Source organism: Armigeres subalbatus, chromosome 3 (genome assembly GCF_024139115.2).
Source record: "Armigeres subalbatus isolate Guangzhou_Male chromosome 3, GZ_Asu_2, whole genome shotgun sequence".
Taxonomy (NCBI): Eukaryota; Metazoa; Arthropoda; class Insecta; order Diptera; family Culicidae; genus Armigeres; species Armigeres subalbatus.
The window spans coordinates 245,622,205-245,646,574 of NC_085141.1; the positions used below are offsets into that span (position 1 = coordinate 245,622,205).

The 24,370-nt window shown below is 40.2% G+C and overlaps 1 protein-coding gene across 3 annotated transcripts in view; it reads right to left on the reverse strand.

Annotated features, from left to right (window-relative positions):
- LOC134222840 (protein argonaute-2) overlaps positions 1-21,594 on the reverse strand; it is a 41,673-nt gene extending 20,079 nt beyond the window's left edge. Inside the window, exons 1-6 of one of the 3 annotated variants that reach the window (XM_062701989.1) lie at positions 21,454-21,594; positions 21,135-21,254; positions 20,525-20,653; positions 19,475-19,570; positions 10,714-10,803; positions 5,311-5,941 (exon numbers count right to left, since the gene is read on the reverse strand). In XM_062701989.1, coding sequence (XP_062557973.1) covers positions 5,311-5,941; positions 10,714-10,803; positions 19,475-19,570; positions 20,525-20,653; positions 21,135-21,254; positions 21,454-21,587 — 1,200 coding nt within the window. In that variant the 5' untranslated portion in view covers positions 21,588-21,594. The remainder of the gene's footprint in view (positions 1-5,310; positions 5,942-10,713; positions 10,804-19,474; positions 19,571-20,524; positions 20,654-21,134; positions 21,255-21,453) is intronic. The other 2 variants (XM_062701990.1, XM_062701991.1) reach the window with 2 other exon arrangements.
- Between the last annotated feature and the right edge of the window lie 2,776 nt (positions 21,595-24,370).

Here is a 24,370-nt window from a genome sequence, read left to right on the forward strand (position 1 = left end):
CGATTTACATTTTTTTTTAATTTTGCACTCATCCTGAATGTTCAACGCATATTAATTATCATGTGATTTTTCTTTGATTTATTCTGGATTTTTTTAAACATGTTGCGAAGATTTTGGTGGTAAGTTGAAGTCACACGATCAAAAACACGAGCGAAAAAAAATCGTGTAAAAACAAAATCCTGTGTATTGGGTTTATGTTTAATCAGTTGTCAGCGAATGTAAAAATTTACAAAAAATACAGTTTTTCGGGTAGACCGTCACTTGTCATTCGTGCTAAGAACACGCCATTTTGGTAATTTTCACTGTTTTCAGTACAGCATCCATTCGCTAGCTGGGCTAGAACATCAGTCCAGTTAACGAGCGCCGCTTTTTAACTGGGCTGTCAAGGAGATTTACAATGTATTGTTATGATCAATGTTTTACATGAAACGACAACAATATACCATTTAGACTCCCCTCGCAACCTAGTGTTTGTTTTTGTTTTTTGACGGATAACTGCTTTTTAACTGGGCTTTGGCCCAGTTAGCGAACGCCCAGTTATAAAATAAAGAAGTCCAGTTAAAAAGCGCCCAGTTAGCGAACTGTTGCTGTACAAGTTTCGACTATTAAAATGAAATATGTGTCATTTAACAGCGACAAAATGTATATTGTAAACATGTATATTGTGCTGACAAGTTATAATTTTATTTCGAAATTCAATTTAAACGTATTCTATTACAAAAATAACCGCCAAATGCGCAAAGTTGGGTGCGTGCACGGTATTGATGCTCTAATACATTTCAGTTGGAAAAATTGTTTCTAGAAGGGTGCCCTTCTTGCCCCATTGTATATTTGAACAAGTCCAAAAAAGGGTTTCTAGTCACATTTATCGGGATAACCGTTCTTTTTGAAACTCCATGTAAAATGTGTTCTACTTTACAATAAAAAAAAAAAGTTCCATTTTTTAATTTTGTTAGATTTGTTTGTTAGATTAGGTACTTGGGACGCTGTAGAACACGAAGGGGCGGATTTAGCCGATGGCCATTCGCTGAAAGCTCTAGCAACGATCTGCCTAAGTATAGAACCTGTTAACTATAGTCTGGTTCAGCTGTGGCAGCATTTCTCCAGGGTGACCTTGCCGAGGAGGAGATTTATATGGTACAACCAGAAGGTATGTCGACTTCGGAAAGCACTCTACGGACTAAAACAAGCTACAAAATTTTGGAGCTGGAACAGATTTCGTGAGAACATCCGCCTTCTGTTGTTTTGATCCAACGTGGTTGATTTCAATTTTCTTCATTTGGAGTTGTTCCCTTACGAAATGGTGTCTCAAATCGATATGTTTGCTTCTGGGTGAGTAGCCAATCTCATTTTCCGCCAAACAAATTGCGCTGCGATTATCGCAAAACATTGGGATCGGTTGCTCTATTCCAAAACTCCAACACTAGGCCTAGGTATTTCCCTTCATCGGATTCTACTTCGTGACCACAGGCAATAATTTTACTGCTCGGAAAATGTCTTTGGCTCCGTCGGTTTATGAAATAGATAGCTTGTGTTTTGTTCGGGTTGATTTTAATTTTCCACTGGCTTTGGAACCCCTCGAGTGCATTCTGAGCAGCTTGCAGGCTGGTTATCACTTTGTTTAGGTATGAGTCCGTAGCTGCGAATGCTGTGTCGTCTGCGAAGATAAAATAGTGTACCCTATCCATCATTACAACATCGGCCGTGAAGATCCTTGTGGTACCCCACATGGAATACTTTTCATTTCAGAAAGGTTCCTGTTTACGTTAACCTGGTAAGTACGATGTTTTAAGAAATTTTGACGAGAATTGTTGGAAAACCAGCGACAGCCATCTTGTGGAGTATTGCATCTTGACACACGGAATCATAGACCTTTTCCACATCCAGCAACACCATGCCGGATGACTGTTTCGTAGCTAGTCCCGATTTTACTTTCTTAACTAGTCGAACTAGCTGGTGGTGTGTAGACTGTAGAGTGTCCACGCCTAAAACCAAATTGCTGATTTGGAACTAATTGGGATGTCTCGATTTGTCGCTCCAACAACTTGTTAATAGTCGGGAGCAAATTTATTGGTCGGTAATTTATTTTTTCACCGTAATGGTAGGCTGTATTTGCATTTCTTGCGAAGCGTCTATGTCATTTTCCACATTCTGTCTTCCCCGGTGTCCAACGTACTGATATCTTTGCCGAACCTCTTGAGACGGGGCTGAGCACATTCCGTCCGAATGCAATTGTTCAAGGATTGAACAACAACTTCGAAGAACGGATCTCTTGTTCTAGTTTTTCACTGTTTTTCACGACGATTTCTAAGGATGATCAAACCCTTAGTATGAGACTAGATTTCCGGTACAGCATAGGCTCAGACAGGTATTTTTGGTACTGCTACATTCTCCGCTTGAATGATGGTAATGGAGAAAAAATCAATTGCAGCATCTATTTAGGCCGTTAGGATCCATAAGTAAGTAAAGTAAATTTAGGCCGTAACGAGTGGTACAACTAGACTATTGTTGACGGTACTCTGGAACCTGGGCCAGTCGGCAGTGCACTTTCTTTTTGGGTAACGTTGAAATTGATCTACCTACCTCGATCTACTACCTCGTTGCAGTATGCCTGCGCTCAAAACTCTCGACGGTGTACAACACGCGTCGAAGTCGGACGCCGCGGCTTAACATTGGGCGGCTACAAGACGGTAGACTAGCCCAAGAATACGCGCAGCAGCTGGAAGTGGCACTCCCAACGGAAGAGCAGCTAGGCGCAGCGTCTCTTGAAGATGGCTGGAGAGATATTCGATCTGCCATTGGTAGCAGCGCAACCGCTGCACTTAGCACGGTGCCCCCGGATCAGAGAAACGACTGGTATGACGGCGAATGTGGGCAGTTAAAGAAAGAGAAGAATGCAGCATGGGCGAGATTGCTGCAATACCGCACGAGTGCGAACGAGGCACGATATAAACAGGCGCGGAACAGACAAAACTCGATTTTCCGGAGGAAAAAGCGTCAGCAGGAAGATCGAGACCATGAAGAGACGGAGCAACTGTACCACGCTAAAAACACACGAAAGTTCTATGAGAAGTTGAACCATTCACGTAAGGGCCACGTGCCACAGCCTGATATATGTAAGGACATAAACGGGAACCTTCTTACAAACGAGCGTGAGGTGATCCAAAGGTGGCGGCAGCACTACGAATAGCACCTGAATGGCGATGTGGCAGAGGAAGATGGCGGTATGGTGATGGACCTGAGGAAACGCGCGCAGGACATAATTCTGCCGGCTCCGGATCTCCAGGAAATCCAGGAGGAGATTGACCGGTTGAAGAACAACAAAGCCCCTGGGGTTGACCAATTACCAGGAGAGCTATTTAAACACGGTGCTGAGGCACTGGCTAGAGCGCTGCACTGGGTCATTACCAAGATTTGGGAGGAGGTCATTGCAGAAGTGTTGCCAATCGCTATCATGTTTAACATCAGGGAAGTAAATCGCTACTATCTTGATTTTTCTGACCAGGTGGATTCCGATTGCTTCGATTACTTTCATGGAAATATCGATCTCCTCAATTACAGTCGCCTCTCCACACCTCGCTATTGAAGGGACCATCCAGTTAGGGAGAGATCGAGCAATTGAAGAAAATTGAAATGGGTACTAGATCCAAAAAGCTAGTTGCTATGAAAAACGACAACAAAACAAATGTCGTTTCCTGTTGTTGATTTGTTTGTTATTGTTCAAAGATGGTCTAGTAGCCTAAAAATTTGAACATATCGACATAAGGAGAGTGAATCCTGAGCAAAATATGATCAGAACACATCGAGATAGAGAGATATCGAGATAGGGAGGTTATCGAGATGTAGGAAGCTTAAATGTATGTAGATTGAAGGGACTGAGGAAACCATCGACATAGGGAGAGATATCGAGATAAAGAACATCGAGATGTATGTATTAGTTTTTTCTTTATTGATAACATTACATCTGCATCCGTGCGGTTTCTATCCATTCGAAGAAAGACAGTGGTGATTTGGGTAAAAGAATGAATTTGCAGATTTGAGCCATGTTTCAGTTATGGCAGCCACATGAGCAAAGTTAAAGGGTGAGCATCCAAGCTAGACTCACATGGCGCGTAAAGGGTGAGCAGAGCACCCAAGTAAGAGAGCAAGAGCTTCAGGGTGTGTCAGAGAGAGCATTCAAGTGAGCCTCATACGGGATGAGTGCCTCTGCGAGTGTGAATGAGCGAGTACTGCCTATCCCCCAGAAGTGATGCTGGGAGGCAGTTCCTGGGGAAATTATGACGGAGCCCAAGATTAATTTAGTCGGTATTACCTGGCACTGGTAATTTGGCAACTACTAAGCACGCGTGCTGGGTCGTGCGTAAATGCATTCTCCCTTGAAAGAAAAATACCCTAGGACTACAGATTACGAGTTATTTTTTAAGATCCATGTTGAATAGATAAATCAAAATGTTTTTTGTTTTGATGCATTGAGGGTTCGCCTTAGGCGACCCATCTTGCCCCATCCTACCTTACCTATACGAGAATGGAAATACACCCAGGTTTTTTTTTACACGGTTTGGTTTTAGTCGTTTAAGACCTTCACCGTCAATGTAACAATGAATAAACCCCACGAAAAAATTCACAAAAAATCAAAGAAAATTCAGGTGGTATTTAAAAAGCTGTGAAAGTTCGGGTTCACCGAGAAATTAATAAATTCCAACCGTGTAAAAAAAACCTGGGTGTAAACCTTTACTCGAAAACACATTAAAACATTTGACAAGATTGTGGTACTACCGCATTTTAAGATTCTTAGATTTGACCCAAGTTAGTTACATCTACAGTGTAGATTCTACACAGCTAGAAAAAAGTTTTAAATTTAAGTTCGCTGGTTCAGTATGGGAAGCCAAAATAAGGTAGCTTTTGTAAACATAATATTACCACAGATAACAGATATTTAAGCTAGAACAATTTTTATTGAAAATCCTGTGTAAACTTTTGAATTGATATACGTTGACCCACTACTGCCATCTACTCAACTGATTGCGGCAGTACATACGGACGCAGCTGATTAATAACCGTCTAACGCAGCCAATGGATTTGACAGCCGCATTCGGGCTGCGTTTTCAATAACAATGATCCTTGCGCCATCTCCAATCGAGTGCTAGACGCGGTTCCAATTTAAAATACATTTGAATTAACGGTTGCCCATGTTTACACACGATCGGATGCCAGCTTCAATATCTGTTATCTGTGATATTACCCACGAGTAAATAGCAATTACCGTACAGAATGCAACCAGTATGACTGCATCAATAATGTTTGACTTACCTTGATGAAGCGAGGATTATTTTCGTAAGCTGTCCGGAGCACTATATCCAAACACTGAATAGCCGACATCGGCTTATCGAGATTGGTGCCATTGCCGTTGGTCATGTAAGTTTTAAGACAGGACATGTCTAGAACGGCTGCCTCCTTCATGGCAACGGTAAACTTCCGGTCGCGACCATCTCCACGAACCTTAATCTCTTTTTCATAGTGGTCTGCTTTCAAGCGACGTGCTGAATATGCATTTTTATGGCCATCAAATGCCAAACCATGATTCGGGAACATTTCCCTGCAGAATTCACTGAACGCCAACCGTTGCCACTTGCGGGACGCCGGCGGTTGAATATCTACGTCGTAATGGTACGCAGTAGGTATCAAGCGATCCACAAACAGTTGTATATAGTTGACTTCCACTTTTATCATTTTTCCACGGGTACCGTGCGCATTCGCCCTGACCAGTACGGGCAGCAGTTTGGACGAGTGAATTTTCTGCTTGTCGATTTTTATGTTGCAGAAATCTTCTGCTACTCGTTCCAAAGCAGCGGCATGCGATGGAGATGATGAGTGTGATGATGGCGTTGTCAGTCCCGACGATTGTTCTTGTGATGGGTGTTGCTGTTGTTGTTGCCTTTGTCTGTAAGAGTTAAACATAGCGGATTACATATTTCTCTTTGGCCAGGGCCAAAGTGTGACAAAGAGTAAAGAATGCGGAGTTCAGTACCATAAAGATCGGGTGTTGAGGTAAAATTTTATGTTTTATGCTTTCCCCAGAAACTAGAATTAAGTTGCCGAGTATTGCTGGCATCAGATCGATGATACGTAAGGACTTCACATTTGTTTCAAGAAAAAGTACGATGTATGCTTGTGATCTTTCAGCATGGCCTTGGGCCCCCACAAACCTTATGTAGGGTTAGGCGGGGCAAGATGGGTCACGGGGTAAGATGTGTCAGGGCCGTTTTTGAGCATCGTATACATTTTAATGTGGAGATTATGACTTTGTAGGAGGAATAATTTGGTTCTACTTTATTATCACTCGATTTGATGATAAAATTTTGATTTGGTAGAGTATGGCAAGGTAAAATATTTTTCAGCATTGTTTCTTATGCGAAACACACTTTCTATAAAACGTGTAATCTCGTCGAACAATGTAAAATTTATAAGTAATGTATGTGATGTTATACTAACTGCGTTGAAATAAATAAATTTGATCGAAAATTATACATTCTTAAACGAACTTACAAATGGGGCAAGATGGGTCATCACATACTGAAGGGCATAGTTCGTATTCAAAACATATTTTCCATTGCTGGTTTAATCATTTTAAGGTTACTTTTGACATAATGATGTTAATTTGTTTATTGAAAATTTCTATTTTTCGTCTTTAAGAAAGCAATACTTAGACGGCTTGTTTTCCCAAGAATTTGATAAAATTTTTAAATGTAGAGCCAACTCTTCATCCAAGGCTTTAAAATTTTTTATTCAATATAATCATTGGCAATAAAGCTATCTATCTGTATATAATTCAATATTGGGAATAAAAACAATATTAATTGCAGTATTTAAAGGTGACCCATCTTGCCCCGCTGTTTGACCCATCTTACCCCGCCATTTTTTGATTGACAGAAAAATAGACTTCTACTTTAATTACTCGAAATGGAATAAAAAGTGGTATTTTTGTTATTTCATACCCCTGGCTTACAAATTATGAGCTATTTTTATAGATCCATGTTGAACAGTTGAATTAAAATGTTTCTGTTTTGAGATATTCAGGGTTCGCCTTAGGCGACCCATCTTGCCCCATTATACCCTACCAAAACCAACCAATTGCAACCACAATATCCCATAACGTTTCGGATTGTTTGCGGATTAACCCTGACATTCATATACTTTCTGCGTCACAAGCTTTCGTCAATGGGAACTTTCCTTAGGATTTTGCCTAATTTCCAGGAGAATAATGCGATTGTGACGGTCAGAAAACTTCGGGTGACAACCTGTTACAACCAGTTCGGGAACAGTTTCGAGTGATTTTGCTCTTCGAAAAGTTTGTATCACAAACTTTACCAACAATTGCGACCGATTACTAAGAGTAAAATCAGCAGTGATTCAAATCGTTCGGGGCTGTCAGTTTGAATATGAATCTGAAACATTAAGTTTCCCAGCAGCTGTTCTAGATTAATTTTTTATACCAGTCAACTGTCAAAAAAATAAAACTGGTATAACGCTCAGTTCTATTTTCTGCAGATTTGAACCACGATTGAATCACGAGATTCAAATATTTTTCAATTGTTTTGGTGTATGAACGCGTCACTTCATCTACGGATCACTCCACTTTGCAGTTACGGCGCCTTTCTTGGCAGCAACATAATAATTTTAGTTAATTAAAAATTTGAAAAAATGAATTTGTTCTATTTCGCTCCAGATTCAAACTAGAATAGTGGTCGAAAATTTGGAATGAGACTGAATCACTCCTGATTTTACTCTAACTTTCTTCCGAAGTTTTATTTGTCAAACTAATTGATGCGTTGTTTAGCGCATCTTTAGGCGAAACCAGCGCACTACTTCCAAAGTTGGGAAAGTTGCCTGTATCTGGAGAAAAATTCAACTTCGGTATAAATTTATTCCGGATAGACAATATCTCCGTTATTGATCAGAATCAGTGAAATTGCACAAAAAATCAATTGAATAATTGACTGGGATTGTTTTAGTTTCTGTTGCCAACACTGCAGCAGCGGGAACAGCTGTGACCGCTGTGACGTCATACACTGAACCAAAAGTTCCGACAGCCAATGTATGATTTTTGCCTCATCCAAGCCCCATGACAAAAATCAGTTGATTTCAAGAAGACTGTCATTCAAACCTATTCAAACCGCCACATGACAAATCAGTAACAAATTAAATCATTGTTTTCTGGAATGCGAATTATAATCATTCAAAAGAGATTCAAAATAAATGGATAAGTGGATGATTTTTATCCAACAATGGAAAGGTTTACCCGTCAGTTATTTAACTACAGTGAACGTTCGCTAATTGTGTTTTTTCTAGTTGGGACGCCATTTAATTGGGGGTTCGCTAGTTGGGGCGAAACTCAATTAAAAAGCAGCTAAACGTCTAAATGTGATGTCAAAAACGGATTCTCCCGATTTTTCAGCCTTTCGAGTTTCAGCCTTTTGTCATTTCAGCCTTATGTGAGATTTTTACTTTTCAGCCTTACGTGTTTTCAGCCTTATGTGATTCAGCCTTTCGTGGAAGACCCTTATTATCAAATTTAAACGAAGTTTTTGAGATTTTGAGCTCGACATGGCATTCTGAGGAAAAGTTTGAAAATCCAATAAAACGATGGTCTCTTATGAAGAGTCTTATCAGAAATCCAGGAATTCTAATAAACTTCAGTGGCAGTGGCAGACTTTAGTAATAAAGTTAAATAAAAATGTATGGTCCAATAATCTTGAATTAAAAAATCTTTTAAATCTAATTATTGTTGATTTCAATAATTTCAATCAAAAGTTTAGAATTTAGTGGCTGGAATTATTTCTGAAATAACTTGCTCTACATTTTTTTTATTGAGACTTCATCTCGAAGAGTCACATGGCGGATTTAACAATCAATGTACTTTCTGTCATCGACGCCCTTATCGCAAATTATTCTCGCTGACGTTGAGAAACATCAAACATCTTTGTCATGTGATGAACCAGAGGCTGTTCATTGTCTTTGTCACCGGAGGGTATTAACGCTCACCAACAGACGTGGTTCTGGTTTCAATACTCTTCAGTTCTGTACTCTTTACTTGATGTTAGACTTTCGCATTTTAATAAATTCCATTTGTGAAGAAAAAGATCATAGTTGACATGAATCGGAAATAATCTCACGGTTTTCACAAAATACTTGGAACTTCTTTGATGCATATTTCCCAAATTTAATATATTGCTACCAGATTCACATTTGAGTTGTTTGATAATAATAGGTATCCATTTTTTTTTATTCTGAACTTTTTTACAACCGTTAATGCAAAAATAGTGACTTTAGTGACCATTTTCCGAAAAATAGTGACTTTGGTGACCTTTGGATGCAAATGGTGACTTTTTAGTGACTAGACATAAAATAGTGACTAAGAGTGAAATCAGTAGTGATTCAGTTTGGTTGCAAATTTTCGAATACTATTCTAGTTTGAATATGAGCCAAAATAGAAAAAACTAACAGGCTTCCACAGCAGTGTTCTATTCATGTTTGATTTTTTTTCCATTAAATGAAATGATTATGTTGCTGCTGAGGAAGGTGCGGTAAATGCAAAGTGGATTGATCCGTACATAAAATGACGCATTCATACACCAAAACAATTGAAAAATATTCATAAATCATTATGGTTTCTCGATAACAACGATTTTATTTCAAAATTTTCATCAGTGCGCAGAATATTGAATCTTGAGGAAAGTGCATAGATTTTTATTAGGTGGCGCAGATCAGTGCTGTGCCCCTATTTGTCTCTTTTACTCTCCCGCTGATCTTAAAAATAGTGACGTCACTATTTGCATTGCATAAAATGAGCGGGATAGTGAAAGAGACAACCAGTGGCACGCAGCGCTGATCTGCGCCACCTTAGTAAAGTCTAGCTCATTGCCTTCGCGGTACGAATACCACCAGTGGGTCATTAGTAGGGATCCTATATAATGAGAGATATGCGAAAGCGGCCATTGTGAGCCAATCGAGCATTGAGAACTGTCAAAACGTGAGCCAAATGAACGTTGTTATTGTTGCAGATTGAGAGGTATTGAGATTGCTATGAAATAGATTTTATGAAAAGTTTCATCGAATAAACAATTTGTTTTTCTTCTGCATAAGTATAAGTAATCTAGAGTATGTATCGTGTTTCGCTCATTTGTAATGCACTTTTCTTTTAGTGACAATGCTTATTAATAAACACTGTTAGTGGACAGACAAACAAATTCCAAATTGCTATCAAATGCAAAGTCATATACAAGCTTCAACATTTTGCGCTGCGGCAAGTGCTGGAAGCATTTGCCAACGAAAATAAACAGTGTTGCTAAATCGTCTGGAAAAGTATTTGCATATCTCTCATTATAGGATCCCTATGTCATTAGTAATAGGATGTGCAGCTGCTAATAGTTCAGTATGTGACAAAAGATATTTTAGTTACTAGATAAAGATTGTCGCTTCGGTTCCCTTTGTTCTGCTGTCTGGAACATGTTGGGTACCAAGCTGTCAAATCGTATGGATTTTCCTTTTTTGACATTTAGCTCCCCTATCCTGGCCAGCAAAGATGTTCCGGACAGCGACGACAGCGACAATCTTTATCTAGTAACTAAAATATCTTTTTATGTGACACAACAAAATTGTCAAGCAAAGCTGGGTACTTTCCGCTAGTCGTGGTGTAAATACATTTGAACCTACTTGTAAGGATTTTTTCCTTGGTCAGATTGCGGTTTTTGTTGTTGCTGCTGCTGTTGCTGCTGTTTCTGCTGTTTCTGTTGCTGTTTTAGTCTGTGGAAAAAAGTATTCAAACATAGCTTTTTACTAATTTAATTTCATTTGCAGTAAAACGAATGATTATTATAACACTGGGTAGCTTCTAACGCGGATAGATTTCCCTCAGTTGAAAAGACATATTGTTGTATAAGCCCTAGTTCCCCGGTGGCCCTTTACGGATGTGAAGTGAGGACTTTAAAAGTGGAATATAGGAAGGCGTTGTAGCTATTAAAGTGACTTGAAGACTCGTCCCAAAGAACGAATTTATTATAAAAAAAACCCAGATCAATCCACCTAGCGTTGGTGACGCCTTTCTCGCGCATTAAAAAAATAAAAAAACACATAAGAGAGGTCGAAATAGCACTTCAGGGGGATATATTTTACTTTTTCCATTAATTCATATGCATTTGCGGTCATTTGAATGCATTGCTGCAATCTTTGAAAAAAATTTTTTTTTTCGTTTTTGAACAATGTTTTTTCAATAACTTTGGAACGCAATAACCGATCGGGCCAATTTTCAATAGGAAACAACTAGACCGCAATCCGCGTCGACTGCAACTTGTTGCGAGCAAATCGAATAATACTAAGTACCAAAAAGTGTGTCTCACATTTTTGTACACACACACACACATACAGACATCACCTCAATTCGTCGAGCTGAGTCGATTGGTATATAACAATATGGGTCTCCGAGCCTTCTATCAAAAGTTCGGTTTTGGAGTGATCCTGTAGCCTTTACGTATACTTTGTATACGGCCCTCCGACGAGACAGGAGGTTTGCGCTGGCCCAATAAACCGCCTGAAAAACCAATAATTGCGAGCAATATAAGAGATAATACGACTCTATATAATCGGCAAAGACATAGGCGACGAATAAAGGATCACTATTGAAAGCTTGTAACATGGAACTACAAGTCGCTAGGCTTCGCAGGCTGCGACAGGATGATCTACGATGACAACTTCGACGTCGTGGCGCTACAGGAGATTTGCTGGACAGGACAGAAAGTGTGGATAGTCTGCACACTGTATCGAATGATAACGGCCAACGATGCATAAACTTTGCAGCTTCCCGCGGAATGGTAGTCCGTAGCACCTTCTTTCCCCGCAAAAATATCCACAAGTTCACATGGAGATCACTTAACCAAGAAACCGAAAACCAAATCGACCGCGTTCTAATCGACGGTAAATTCTTTTCCGACATCACAAACGTCCGCACTTACCGCAGTGCGAATATTGAATCCGACCACTACCTCGTTGCAGTATGCCTGCGCTCAAAACTCTCGACGGTGTACAACACGCGTCGTAGTCGAACGCCGCGGCGTAACATCGGGCGGCTACAAGACGGTAGACTAGCCTAAGGATACGCGCAGCAGCTGGAAGTGGCACTCCCAACGAAAGAGCAGCTAGGCGCAGCGTCTCTTGAAGATGGCTGGAGAGATTTTCGATTCGCCATTGGTAGCACCGCAACCGCTGCACTTGGCACGGTGCCCCCGGATCAGAGTATGACGGCGAGCAGTTAGTGGGAAAGGAGAATGCAGCATGGGCGAGATTGCTGCAACACCGCACGAGGGCGAACGAGGCACGATATAAACGGGCGCGGAACAGACAACACTCGATTTTCCGGAGGAAAAACGTTTGCAGGAAGATCGAGACCATGAAGAGACGGAGCAACTGTACCGCGCTAATAACACACGAAAGTTCTATGAGAAGTTGAATCGTTCACTTAAGATCCACGTGCCACAGCCTGATATGTGTAAGGACATAAACGGGAACCTTCTTACGAACGAGCGTGAGGTGATCCAAAGGTGGTGGCAGCACTACGAAGAACACTGAATGGCGATGTGGCAGACGAAGATGGCAGTATGGTGATGAACCTGGGAGGACATGCGCAGGACATAATTTTACCGGCTCCGGATTTCCAGGAAATCCAGGAGGAGATCGGCCGACTGAAGAAGAACAAAGCCGCTTCGGTTGACCAGCTACCAGGAGAGCTATTTAAACACGGTGGTGAAGCACTGGCTAGGGCGCTGCACGGAGTCATTACCAAAATTTGGGAGGAGGGAGTTTTGCCGCAGAAGTGTATGGAAGGTGTTGTGTGTCCCATCTACAAAAGGGGCGATAAGCTGGATTGTAGCAACTACCGCGCAATCACATTGCTGAACGCCGCCTTCAAGATGCTCTTACAAAATTAATGCCGTCGACTAGCACCAATTGCAAGAGAGTTCGTGGGGCAGTACCATGCGGGTTTTATGGGCGAACGCTCCATCACGGACCAGGTGTTCGCCATTCGTCAAGTACTGAAGAAATACCGCGAATACAACGTGCCCACGCATCATCTATTCATCGACTTCAAAGCCACATATGATACAATCGATCGGGACCAGCTTTGGCAGCTAATACACGAACAAGGATTTTCGTATAAACTGACACTGAGCCACCCCCCGAAAATCGGACGACTGCGGTGGCCCGGGCACGTAGCCAGAATGAAGGACAGTAACCCGGTGAAAATAATTCTCGACAACGATCCGACGGGCACAAGAAGACGAGGTGCGCAGCGGACAAGGAGGATCGATCAGGTGGAAGATGACTTGCGGACCCTCCGTAGACTGCGTGGTTGGCGACGTTTAGCCATGCACCGAGCCGAATGGAGAAGACTCTTTTATACCGCACAGCACAGGCCACTTTGGCCTTAGTCTGAATAAATTATAAATAAATAACATTTTAGACGTCATTTGTTTAAACTGTAGTATAAACAGCATTAATATAGCATAGTATTTCAAACATATAGGGTAAAATGCAATGCCCAATAGTAGACCCCCTAGTAGCGAAATTGTGCTCTTTTTGTCATAAGGAGTAGAAATTTTCAACATATTAATTCACTTCATCTGATTTTTATGTTCCGTTTCGGGACGTTCTTCTTCCCTATTATGGACCCCCCAAAATATTCCTATAATGGACACTCTCGTGTTTATTTTTTATAGAATTGTGAAAATCCTTTATTTTTACTTTCCATAGCATTTCCAATGCATGTAATCAAATCATAGGACTGTAAGGTAGATTCTCAAGATGGAATTGTATTGGTATTGGTTGTATTGGTTGGGGGTCCACTATTAAGTACTTTACTTTTAAAACGCAAAACGCAAAATGCTTCTAAACCGCGGTGAAAAGAGCATTATTCGGCGGGGTATAATCGCCATGTAAAAATGCACCATTACCTATTTTTCTAGTGTTGTTTACATTCGCACTAGTGTATTTCGATGCGGTTGTATTATGGACAGATGGGTTTTTATATTTTTTTGTACATATTTTTTAATGTACATACATATTCACTTATGAGTTTTCAGAGACGAGCTCGGTGGTCTAGTGGCTATCGCTTCTATCTTATAAGCAGGAGGTCGTGGGTTCAAGTCTAGGCTCGTCACTTTCCTACTTTGTATTTCTATCTAAGTTCTTTCTGTGATTCACGTTCTACCAAAACGATTCCCGACTAGAAGGTCATATCAAAATTAAATCAACCTATGTTATTATGTTATACAAAATTTCTATAATAAAAGTTGTTAAAAACTTGATGCAGGATGTTGTTAAAATATCTAAATTTATATCAAAATTACACTACTGGAAACAAAAAACTATCAAATTTTGTTACAATTTTATCATAAAAATAACATATTTTGTTAGAAATTTATAACAGAATCAGATACAAGATATATTATTTCTGTGCAGTTGCAAATTTCTACAGCTCATGACAGGTCTCCAGATTGTGATCAACAATCAGAAATTTTTGTTTTTGTCTGAACAAATATATTTTTCGAGAACATGAAATTAACAACATTACAAATAAGGCAACCTTTGCAAATTATATTTGCGTTGTGAGAAAAGATATTTTAGTTACTAGATAAAGATTGTCGCTTCGGTTCCCTTTGTTCTGCTGTCCGAAACATGTGTGGTACATACCTGTCAAATCGTATGGATTTTCCTTCTTTGACATTTAGCTCCCCTATCCTCGCCAGCAAAAGATGTTCCGGACAGCGACGACAGCGACAATCTTTATCTAGTAACTAAAATATCTTTTGTTGTGATATCCATATGGCTGGAAGACTTTGCTACACCTATTTTAATTGCCTACTGTTGGGCAATTCGGTGTTAAGCATTTTTTAAATCATATTATGATAAAATCCTGTTACAACATTTGAAAGATAATGGCTACTAAGAACAAAATTCTATCAAAATAAGTTATAAATATCACAATATGTTAATATTGTGTTCAATTTCAGTTATGCTCTCCTAGTCGGGATTCCTACTGTTATAACCTTCCACACAATCCCAAAACATCCCGTGGCACCTATGAGAGGTCGTAGAGTTCTCTGCATCTTTCTTAAGTACGTGTCCAACTAACCATCCTTCCCCTTCCTCAGCATTCGCAAGGACGTAGCCAGCACAGATCTCGACTATTGGAGAGTGCAATGCTTCCATCTAAGAGATAAGAGATAGTGATTAGTCCCGAATCAATATCTGAGGTAACGGATGAAAGTAATGCTGCTACTCTCATACAATAGTCTTGGCTTGTACCACCTACGAATTTGTGCAAAATGCTCAATGCTAATGCTAATATTCACATATGAGTTTTCAGAATATTGGAAAATAATTTCCAAGTCGGGTGGTTTAGTCCCCGGAATATAGACAATAAACTTTGATTGATTTTTTTTTTAATTTTTGAGTCATACTGTAGATTATTTTTCGGGGAATAAAATATTATGAGAAATTTGATGCTGTAGAATGGATCGTTCTGGGAAATGGATTCTTGAAAATGCCGTTCTGGGGATTGGATTTCTGGGGTATGACACACAACCAGGCTTCATGTCATTTGACTAATTTGTTCATAACTTTCTTTAGAAGCCAAATTTATTCCATAATTTTAGATGTACTCATAACGCTTGAGTAGGCCTATATTTTTGTCCAAGGGTACATTGCTCTAAATATAACATCTGTGCCTGGGGAGTGAAAACTCTCCAAAATGTCACGTGTCATTTGACACAATGTCATTTGAATGACATTTTGCCTCCCACGCCTTGGATTACATATTTACAGCAATGTCTTGTTCGACAAAGTTGTAGGCACATTTAAGCGCTATAAGTTCGTCATACATCATGAAATAATAGCTAAGGGTATGCGATAAGACACTTTTTCCTAACGAAACGAAACGAAACGAAATTTCAAATGTCTATGTTGATTCGAGACGAATCGAAACGAAATATAGTTTTACTTTCGAGACTTCGAAACGATACGAAATCAAGATCCATTTAATTCGAAATTTTACGAAACGAAACGAAACTTAATTTTTTTTTCCGCGGAATTTTTATTGAATTGATTTTACATTAATTCTGATTTCATGTTTTCAAAGTCAAATAACTGCTTTGCGACCAATAGGGTTATAGTAACAGAAGAAGCAGTCTGTGATAAATCGCCGCGCTCCCGTTATTGGCAATAAGGCAATACCCCTGCATTTGTGCCACTTTCAAAGAAATACATCGTGCAGTGTGTGCTTCCGAATCTGATCTGAATCTGATATAGAAATTGTGGGATTTTTTTAGTATTCTGATTCAAATTCTGTTAAAAATCTTATTTCACTTAAAATTATGTATTAAGCTGAAGTATACTTCATTGGGGCCCTCCTTAGCCGTGCGGTAAGACGCGCGGCTACAAAGCAAGACCATGCTGAGGGTGGCTGGGTTCGATTCCCGGTCCGGTTTAGGCAATTTTCGGATTGGAAATTGTCTCGACTTCCCTGGGCATAAAATTATCATCGTGCTAGCCTCATGATATACGAATGCAAAAATGGTAACCTGGCTAAGAAACCTCGCAGTTAAAAACTGTGGAAGTGCTTAATGAACACTAAGCTGCGAGGCGGCTCTGTCCCAGTGTGGGGATGTAATGCCAAGAAGAAGAAGAAGATACTTCATATTGACTTATCAACGTGGTTTATGGTATTGAGCTAACTCAAAACCAGAAAATGAATTTATAGATATTGTTTTTATAAATAATTTTTCCTGTCTCCTACCAAAACTTGTAACAAAAGGATATCATTTCCTTCCAAATTCATCCTTTTCATAGGAGGCTCGGAGACCCATATAGTCTTTTATACAATTAACTAGACGAACCAAGCAATTGTCTGTTTGTCCATGTTTATGTGTTTGTATACATATGGGGCATGCAAACATTGTTGTCAAAGAATGAGCTAAGAAAGTAAGAATGCTGATGAGTAAGAAACAGCTGCTATGGACAATATGAGCCGGTCACGCCCTTACAGTCAATTTAGGATTAGGAGAGGAAAATGAGTTTGACACTCATCACTCTAAGAGACTGAGGAATGCTCTGCATCTCCGTGAGCTCCACAGGAAAGGAATCGTTATTTTTTTAAAAAGTAATTCATGTGAAGCCACATTGGTAAGCAACTAAATATTTATTGTGAAGTTATTTTGAAAACTCGAAGACGCAAACCGTGTTTCAAATCAATTCAACGAATCAATGCGCTTCGTTTAATAATAATGTTTTTCTTAGCGGTGGCTCTTAAGGCCTAGTTATGCGCTTAAATCTGGTTTGAGGCCTAAGAGGTGAAGAAGTCAGCCTTTAATAAGAAAGAGGCGTTCTAAAATACGTCACAAGGGCCCTAGGAATCCACGCCACGGTTTTGCCTCTTTGACAAAGTTGTATGTACTGATCTGATTCATACAGTAGACGTTCGATAACTGCAAGTCATTCAACTGCAATGATTTTTAACTGCGATTCGATAGTTGCAACAGTTTTGCAGTTATCGGACCGCTAAACTTCAAAACTATGTCAAACTCAATGACAGCTGCATTGCGCTGCACAATCAGATGCACTTTTATTTCATCTGACGTCGATTGACAACCGTTTGATGTCTAAAATACGTCGAACGGCATTCGCTAACTGAAAAGTTAACATGTTGTAGTAGACTAGCCCAGCTTAGTATGGGGAGAAAAAAATGTTGTCGAATTCCACGGGCACCCCGCAGGATTTTGTCTTTTGGTGAGAAAATCTATTTCTCAAAATTTCAGCTCAATCGCTTGTTGCATAAGCTGGTGCAATTGATTTGAAGTTGGTATGGAGATTTCAGCCAAAATATATAGGAAAATACACCGCTGTCACTCATTCGATCTGGAAATTGGTTCTGATTGCTGGATTAAGTTGGTATTGTAGTTGGTATGTTACAGAACAATTTCACAGAACATTGTACGACGATTAAATGAATTTTGCTTCAGCCTCCGGCTGATGTATTAGCAGCTGGTTTGTGTATTTCTGGATTCAATGATCGATTTGAATCAGCCGAAAACTATATAAAAGTTTTATCATCGTACAATGTTCTGTGAAATTGTTCTGTGACATACCAACTGCCTTTTTGCAAATCTGAGCTTAATCGAGCAATCATAACCTATTTCCAGATCGAATGAGTGACGGTGGTATATTTTCCTATATATTTTGGCTGTAATCTCCATACAAACTTCAAATCAATTGTGCCAGCTTATGCAACAAACTGATTGGGCTGAAATTTAGAGATATATTTTCTCACCAAAAGACACAATTCTGAGGGGTTCCCCGTGGAATTCGACAATTCTTTGTTTCCTGGGCCAGTCTTGTTGTAGCTATCGAACGGCTACTGTGTATGATTGACTAAAACGAAAGCTCCCCCTAATTAATTAGAGATTTTCCATAAAAAATTTGGAAATTGCCAATAAAGAAATCAGGGTGTGAGCAGTAAATAAATATAAAATTTCCAGGAATACAAAATTTCCACAAAAAAACAGATTAGCACTTTTAAAAGCGAAAATTGCAATTATAGAAGAAGAATTTTCCATGAAGATATCAAAATGTTCCACGAAAAAAAATACAAATTTCCATAAATAAATCAATATTAGTAATAAACAATTACAAAATTTTCTACAAAATAAATATTTCTTCCATAAATAATAAAAAAAATCCACAAAATATATGAGGAAATATATAAGGAAATATGAAAAATCAATTAAACTGAGCCTGGGATTTTTATGGAAAAATTCTTATTTAACATTGATGTTATATTTGCTGTCGTATATGATTGCATTTACACTCTGAGCCTGACGTCTTAAATATTGAGTCAGATCACTTTGAAAAAATAGAATAGAATAGTTAGATATTTATCTTTTCCTGTTGGGCATTTCAAACAAAACACTGCAGTTATGAACTCTATGAACTTATGTAGAAAGCGTTATTAGAAAAATTTGTATAACATTAGGATTTGAAAACACCTTTATGATTTTGTTCAGCGGCGCAGCCAAAATTTTTGATAAATCACGACCGTACGAGGCAGTATGGTTTTAGTCTAAATTTGTTTCGAAATTCCGCGGAATTCCGTTAAATTTCGTTAAAAGCTAGTTTTTTCTAGCGAAATATTTGTAATTTTACGAAACCAAACGAAATTAAGAAATCAGATTTCGCCATGCTCAAATTCCGCGGAATTTCATTTCGAGCAACCTGAAACGAAATTTTTTGAAATACCGCATATGCTTAATAATAGCTACCTTCTGGAAAAAGTACTGAGAAAATTATACAAACGAATGCAAATGACATTTTACAACACTGCACACAACCATTTATACATAATCAGAGATTTTGGGATTGTTTGACTCACTTGTATGACATTTTGCCTTGATCTTGAGTTGGCTGCTGTTGCGTAGCTTCACCGGGATGATCTCCTGTTGTTTGTTGTTTTTGTTGTAGCTTTTGTCTATAAGAATAAATGAAAGAATTTTGAATAAGTATAAAATAGAATTTGACTGGATGGATGATCTGTGCATGAGAAAATCAGTCATCGGAAATAGTGGTCACTCAAACATGACGTCCAGAATTTGAGAGAAGGGAGGGGGTCCAAGATTTTGTGACAATGCAATACTGGGTATGCCGAAACACACGTGACAGAAGAAGGAGGAAAGTTTGAACATTTTTGAAAAGTAGTGGATGTCATTTGAATCACCTCAGATATAAATAAAGTGCGAAGATAAAAGCACAGACAAACAGACATAACACAGTGAGCATTTACTCATCAAATTCATCGTTGTACAAACACTAACGACATCAGTTGTTTTCACTAAGTTGGGCAAATTAAGAACCAGATGGTGGTAGTGAACAAACGTTGAAATCGAGCAAATCCGATGCGATGAACTAATGATTATTCAAACTGACCAGTAATATTGATGAATATTTAACGAGTGTTATGTCTGTTTGTCTGTGATAAAAGATAGAATGCGCACGATAGCAGTATGGTAATAAGCATGAGTAGAAATAAAAATACCATAATATGATGATAACGTCTATTAGCGCACGCAATGCAGATCGCATGTAAAGCACCATGTCGTTAGTAAGGCAATTAGAAGATTCAGAAAACCAAGTGTTTAAAGCGCAGATCTATCGATCGAAGGTAGTTGTAAATTCCTCACAAACTAAATCCAGGAAGTATGTTCATGACGATCTGATTGCATAAAACCTCGATTAAAAGTAGGCATTCTTTTTAAAAAATTTGACAATTCTTTTTTATTTTCGTTTCGATCGACAGCTGTTGCACTATCGTACAATAATGATTCACGACAGATGCCTGATATCTGTTTACATAGGTAGATCTGATGTTCAATCGTAACGCGTTATCAAGTCAGGTTGTACTTGCGTTTCGATTTTGTGTACTCACTTATATTTTCCCTTTGGCTGCTGTTCTGTAGCCATTTGCCTTGGTTCAGGATTTTCCACAGTTTGTTCCGTAGGGGATGAGTCTGTCTGTTGCAGTTCTTGTTCTTGTTGTTGCTGTAGCTTTTTTTGTCTGTGTAATGACGAAAAGCACCAACAAGCGATACGTATTGTTAATTTTTGTTAGGTTACAAGCTATCGGAACAAAACTGTACTAAGGTCTTTAAAAACAAAATATTTTTATAACGAAAAAAAAACTTCGATGCTAAAATTTTGTTCGCATGTATGTAACTTGTTCTTGACTTAGGTGCGCAAAAAAACGTGTCCCCAACGCCAAATAAGCCAGGATGGCTCGGCGGGACCGCTTTTCGTATTCTTTTTTGCTCTCACTTATATGAGATTGCAACGAATTCTCCAATTCTTTATATGTAAAAATAAGAAGTTTCAAGTCGTTTCGGAAGCGACCGTGTCACCAAAATCAAATTAAAAATCTTAGCTAATATAATATTCTTAGCTAATTCTAATATTCACAAAAAAATGTGATCGTAGATCGGAAGACACAGTCGAAACGCATCAATGAAAATGTGATCTACAAGCGTTACGACTTTACTTACTTATATTTGCCCTTCTGAGCAACATGTTGCTCAGCCATTGGATCTGGATCCGGCTGCTGTTCGGCGGTCGATTCCGTAACCGGTGTACCTTGTTCTTGTTGCTGTTGTTGCTTTTTTTGCCTACGACACGACGGGAAACATCGACAAACATTTGAATGTTAATTTTTAGTTTAACAAACTGCACACTAGTTTTAGTGAGAACGTTTATGTTATTCGTATCAAAGAATAAACTGCTGGCTGGATTTGATGAACATTTAATTCTCGTTACGCACCTTGAAAAGGCTGACCTCCCTCCGTACCATTACGGGGTAATACTCACTTATATTTGCCTTTTTGTTGGGGCTGCTGTGTAGCCATCGGCTCTGACCCTTGCTCTTTCACAGATGATTCCGAAGGTGTTGGTTGGAGCTGTTGCTGTTTTCTGTGTAAATATATGAACAATTTTAAAAGCATTTTTCCATTAGTTGGGTGAGCTCTGACATTATCTTTATATCAAGGATGTTAGCTTAGCCTTAGCTTAGACTGACTGTACATATCAATGCTAGACCCACATTTGAAAAGGGCGTAACAGCCAAAATGTATTCGTTCCTATACTTTGCCCACATATATAGCTATATATGTATGTAGACGAAGAATCAGGAGGAATACATTATGACTGTTACGCCATCTTCAAATGTTGGTCTAGAATGGATGCTACTCCGTGATTGAACAGAAGTGGTGTAAATTGGTCGGGGTTCTACCAAATCACACCTAGTGACTTTTTGCCTGACTTGTGCTATTTTGTTCGTACAAGGACGGAAATCGTTTTATATCAATTCATGCGTACAGTTGTTGTAGGGTATCCTCAGTTATGGGATTGACTTACTTACTTACTTATGGATCCTGTACACCTTCGGTGGTGCAAAGGGTCGACTTGAAAGATCTCCATCCTGAGCGCTTCTCGGCTATCGGTTTAACCTGTTGCCAGGTTAGATTTCGGTCGACTTCTTTTATTTCTTTATTGAGGCCAAGAACCTCTGGGTCTGCCTCTGCTGCGATGTCCCGCTGGGTTCCAGTCTAATGCTTGTTTACAGATTTCGTTTCCTCCCCTACGTAGAGTGTGGCCGACCCAGCCCCACTTCCGATCCCGAATTTCTGTTGCTCTCGGCCTATGGTGACAACGACGATGGAGCTCGTTGTTCGAGATCCAGTTGTGAGGCCACCAGACCTGAATTATATACCGCAGGCATCTGTTAATGAACACCTGCAGCCGTTGAGTGTTCTCCACTGATACACACCATGTTTCGCTAGCGTATAACAGCACAGATTTCACGTTAGAGTTGAAAATTCGTATTTTGGTGCGTTCACTTATCTGCCTGTTTTTCCAGATATTTCTTAAACTCGCAAAGGCAGCCCTTGCTTTCTTGATCCATGCGCCTATGTCGATCTTGGTACCGCCGTCTGACGCCATTTGGCTACCAAGATATTGGAAGCTTTCAGCATTCTCCACTGGTTGCCCGGCTACTGTGAAACTGGAAGGAGTCACCGTGTTTAAATCCAACGATTTGGTTTTGTTGACGTTGATGACTAAACCTGCCGAGGAGGAGCGCTCGGCAAGGTCGTTGAGCTTACTCTGCATATCAGAGCGCCGTTGCGCGAGGAGTGCAACGTCATCAGCCAATACGAAGTCGTTTAGGTGCTCCATGGTTATAGGCTGCCATAACAGCCCGCGGTTTGGTTCACGGTCAATTGCATCTACCAGAATCTCATCGATTACGATGAGGAACAGTAACGGTGATAGAATACATCCTTGCCTCACACCAGCTACGACCCGGATAGGGTCGGACAGGACCCCATTGTGCAGCACACTACACGAAAAGGCCTCGTACTGTGCTTCGATGAGGTCGATGATTTTCTCAGGAACCACCTTGCGTCTCAGGGTGCCCCACATATTCTCGTGATTGAGACGGTCGAAAGCTTTTTCGTAGTCAATGAATACCAAGTAAAGGGGCTCTTGGAATTCGTTGATCTGCTCCAGAATGATGCGGAGCGTGACAATATGGTCCACACAGGATCTTCCGGCACGGAATCCGGCTTGCTGCCGCCGGAGAGTCGCATCGCTCTTCTCCAGAATCCGGGCTAGGATAATTTTGCACAGAACGGTACACAGCAACATAATGCCCTCGCCAGTTATCGCATACAGTCAGGTCACCCTTTTTGGGCACCTCCACTAAGATACCTTGCATCCAGTCGACCGGGAAAGTTGCGGTGTCCCAGATATTACGAAATAAACGATGCAGTAGTTGAGCGGATTTCATGGGGTCAGCTTTGAGCATCTCGGCTGATATGCGGTCGACCCCTGGGGCTTTATTCGATTTCATGCTTTGGATGGCTGTTTGAATCTCTAGCAGTGATGGAGCTTCGGTATTGACGCGTGTTATACGTCGGATCCTAGGCAGATCATGCCGAGGTGGTGATGGCCAGGCTGACACCTGAAAAAGTTGTTCGAAGTGCTCGAACCAGCGTTTCAGTTGGTCAGTTGGGTCGGTCAATAACTGATCATTCGCGTCTTTCACAGGCATCGTTGCATTCATCTTCGCCCCGCTTATGTCCCCGGTTGCGGCGGCTCTCTCTCCTTCGTCGGCCAGAAAGTCTGCCCACGCTCGCTTGTCCCGTCGACATGAGCGTTTTACTTCCTTCTCAAGAGCCGCGTATCGTTGACGGGCTAAGACTTTGGCTCCTCTGGTTTTCGAACGCACTATTGCGGCTTTAGCTTCACTTCGCTCCTCTATATTCCTCCAGGTCTCATCGGTGATCCATTGTTTTCTCTGGGTGCATAGTTCGCCCAGATTGTTCTCGCTGGTGGCGATGAAGGCATTCTTGATGGCGGTCCTGGTCTTTCACGCTGCCACCTTCCGGAATATCTGCAGCACGCGTCTCCAGTTCTTCAACGAAGGACCGTTTCACCGTGGCATCTTCCAGTCGGCGTGTGTTGAATCGTCGTCCAACTCTTTCATCCTGCCGGCGAATCCGCGCAATGCGCAGGCGTATTTCGCCGATGAGGAGGTGATGATCAGACGCGCTATCGGCACTACGTTTATTCCGTACATCAAGAAGGCTCCGTTTCCATTTTAGGCTGATGCAGATGTGGTAGATTTGATTTTCTGTAAAGCCGTCACGGGAGACCCACGTGACCTTGTGAACCGGTCGATGAGGGAAGAGCGATCCCCCGATCACCATGTCGTTATTACCACAAA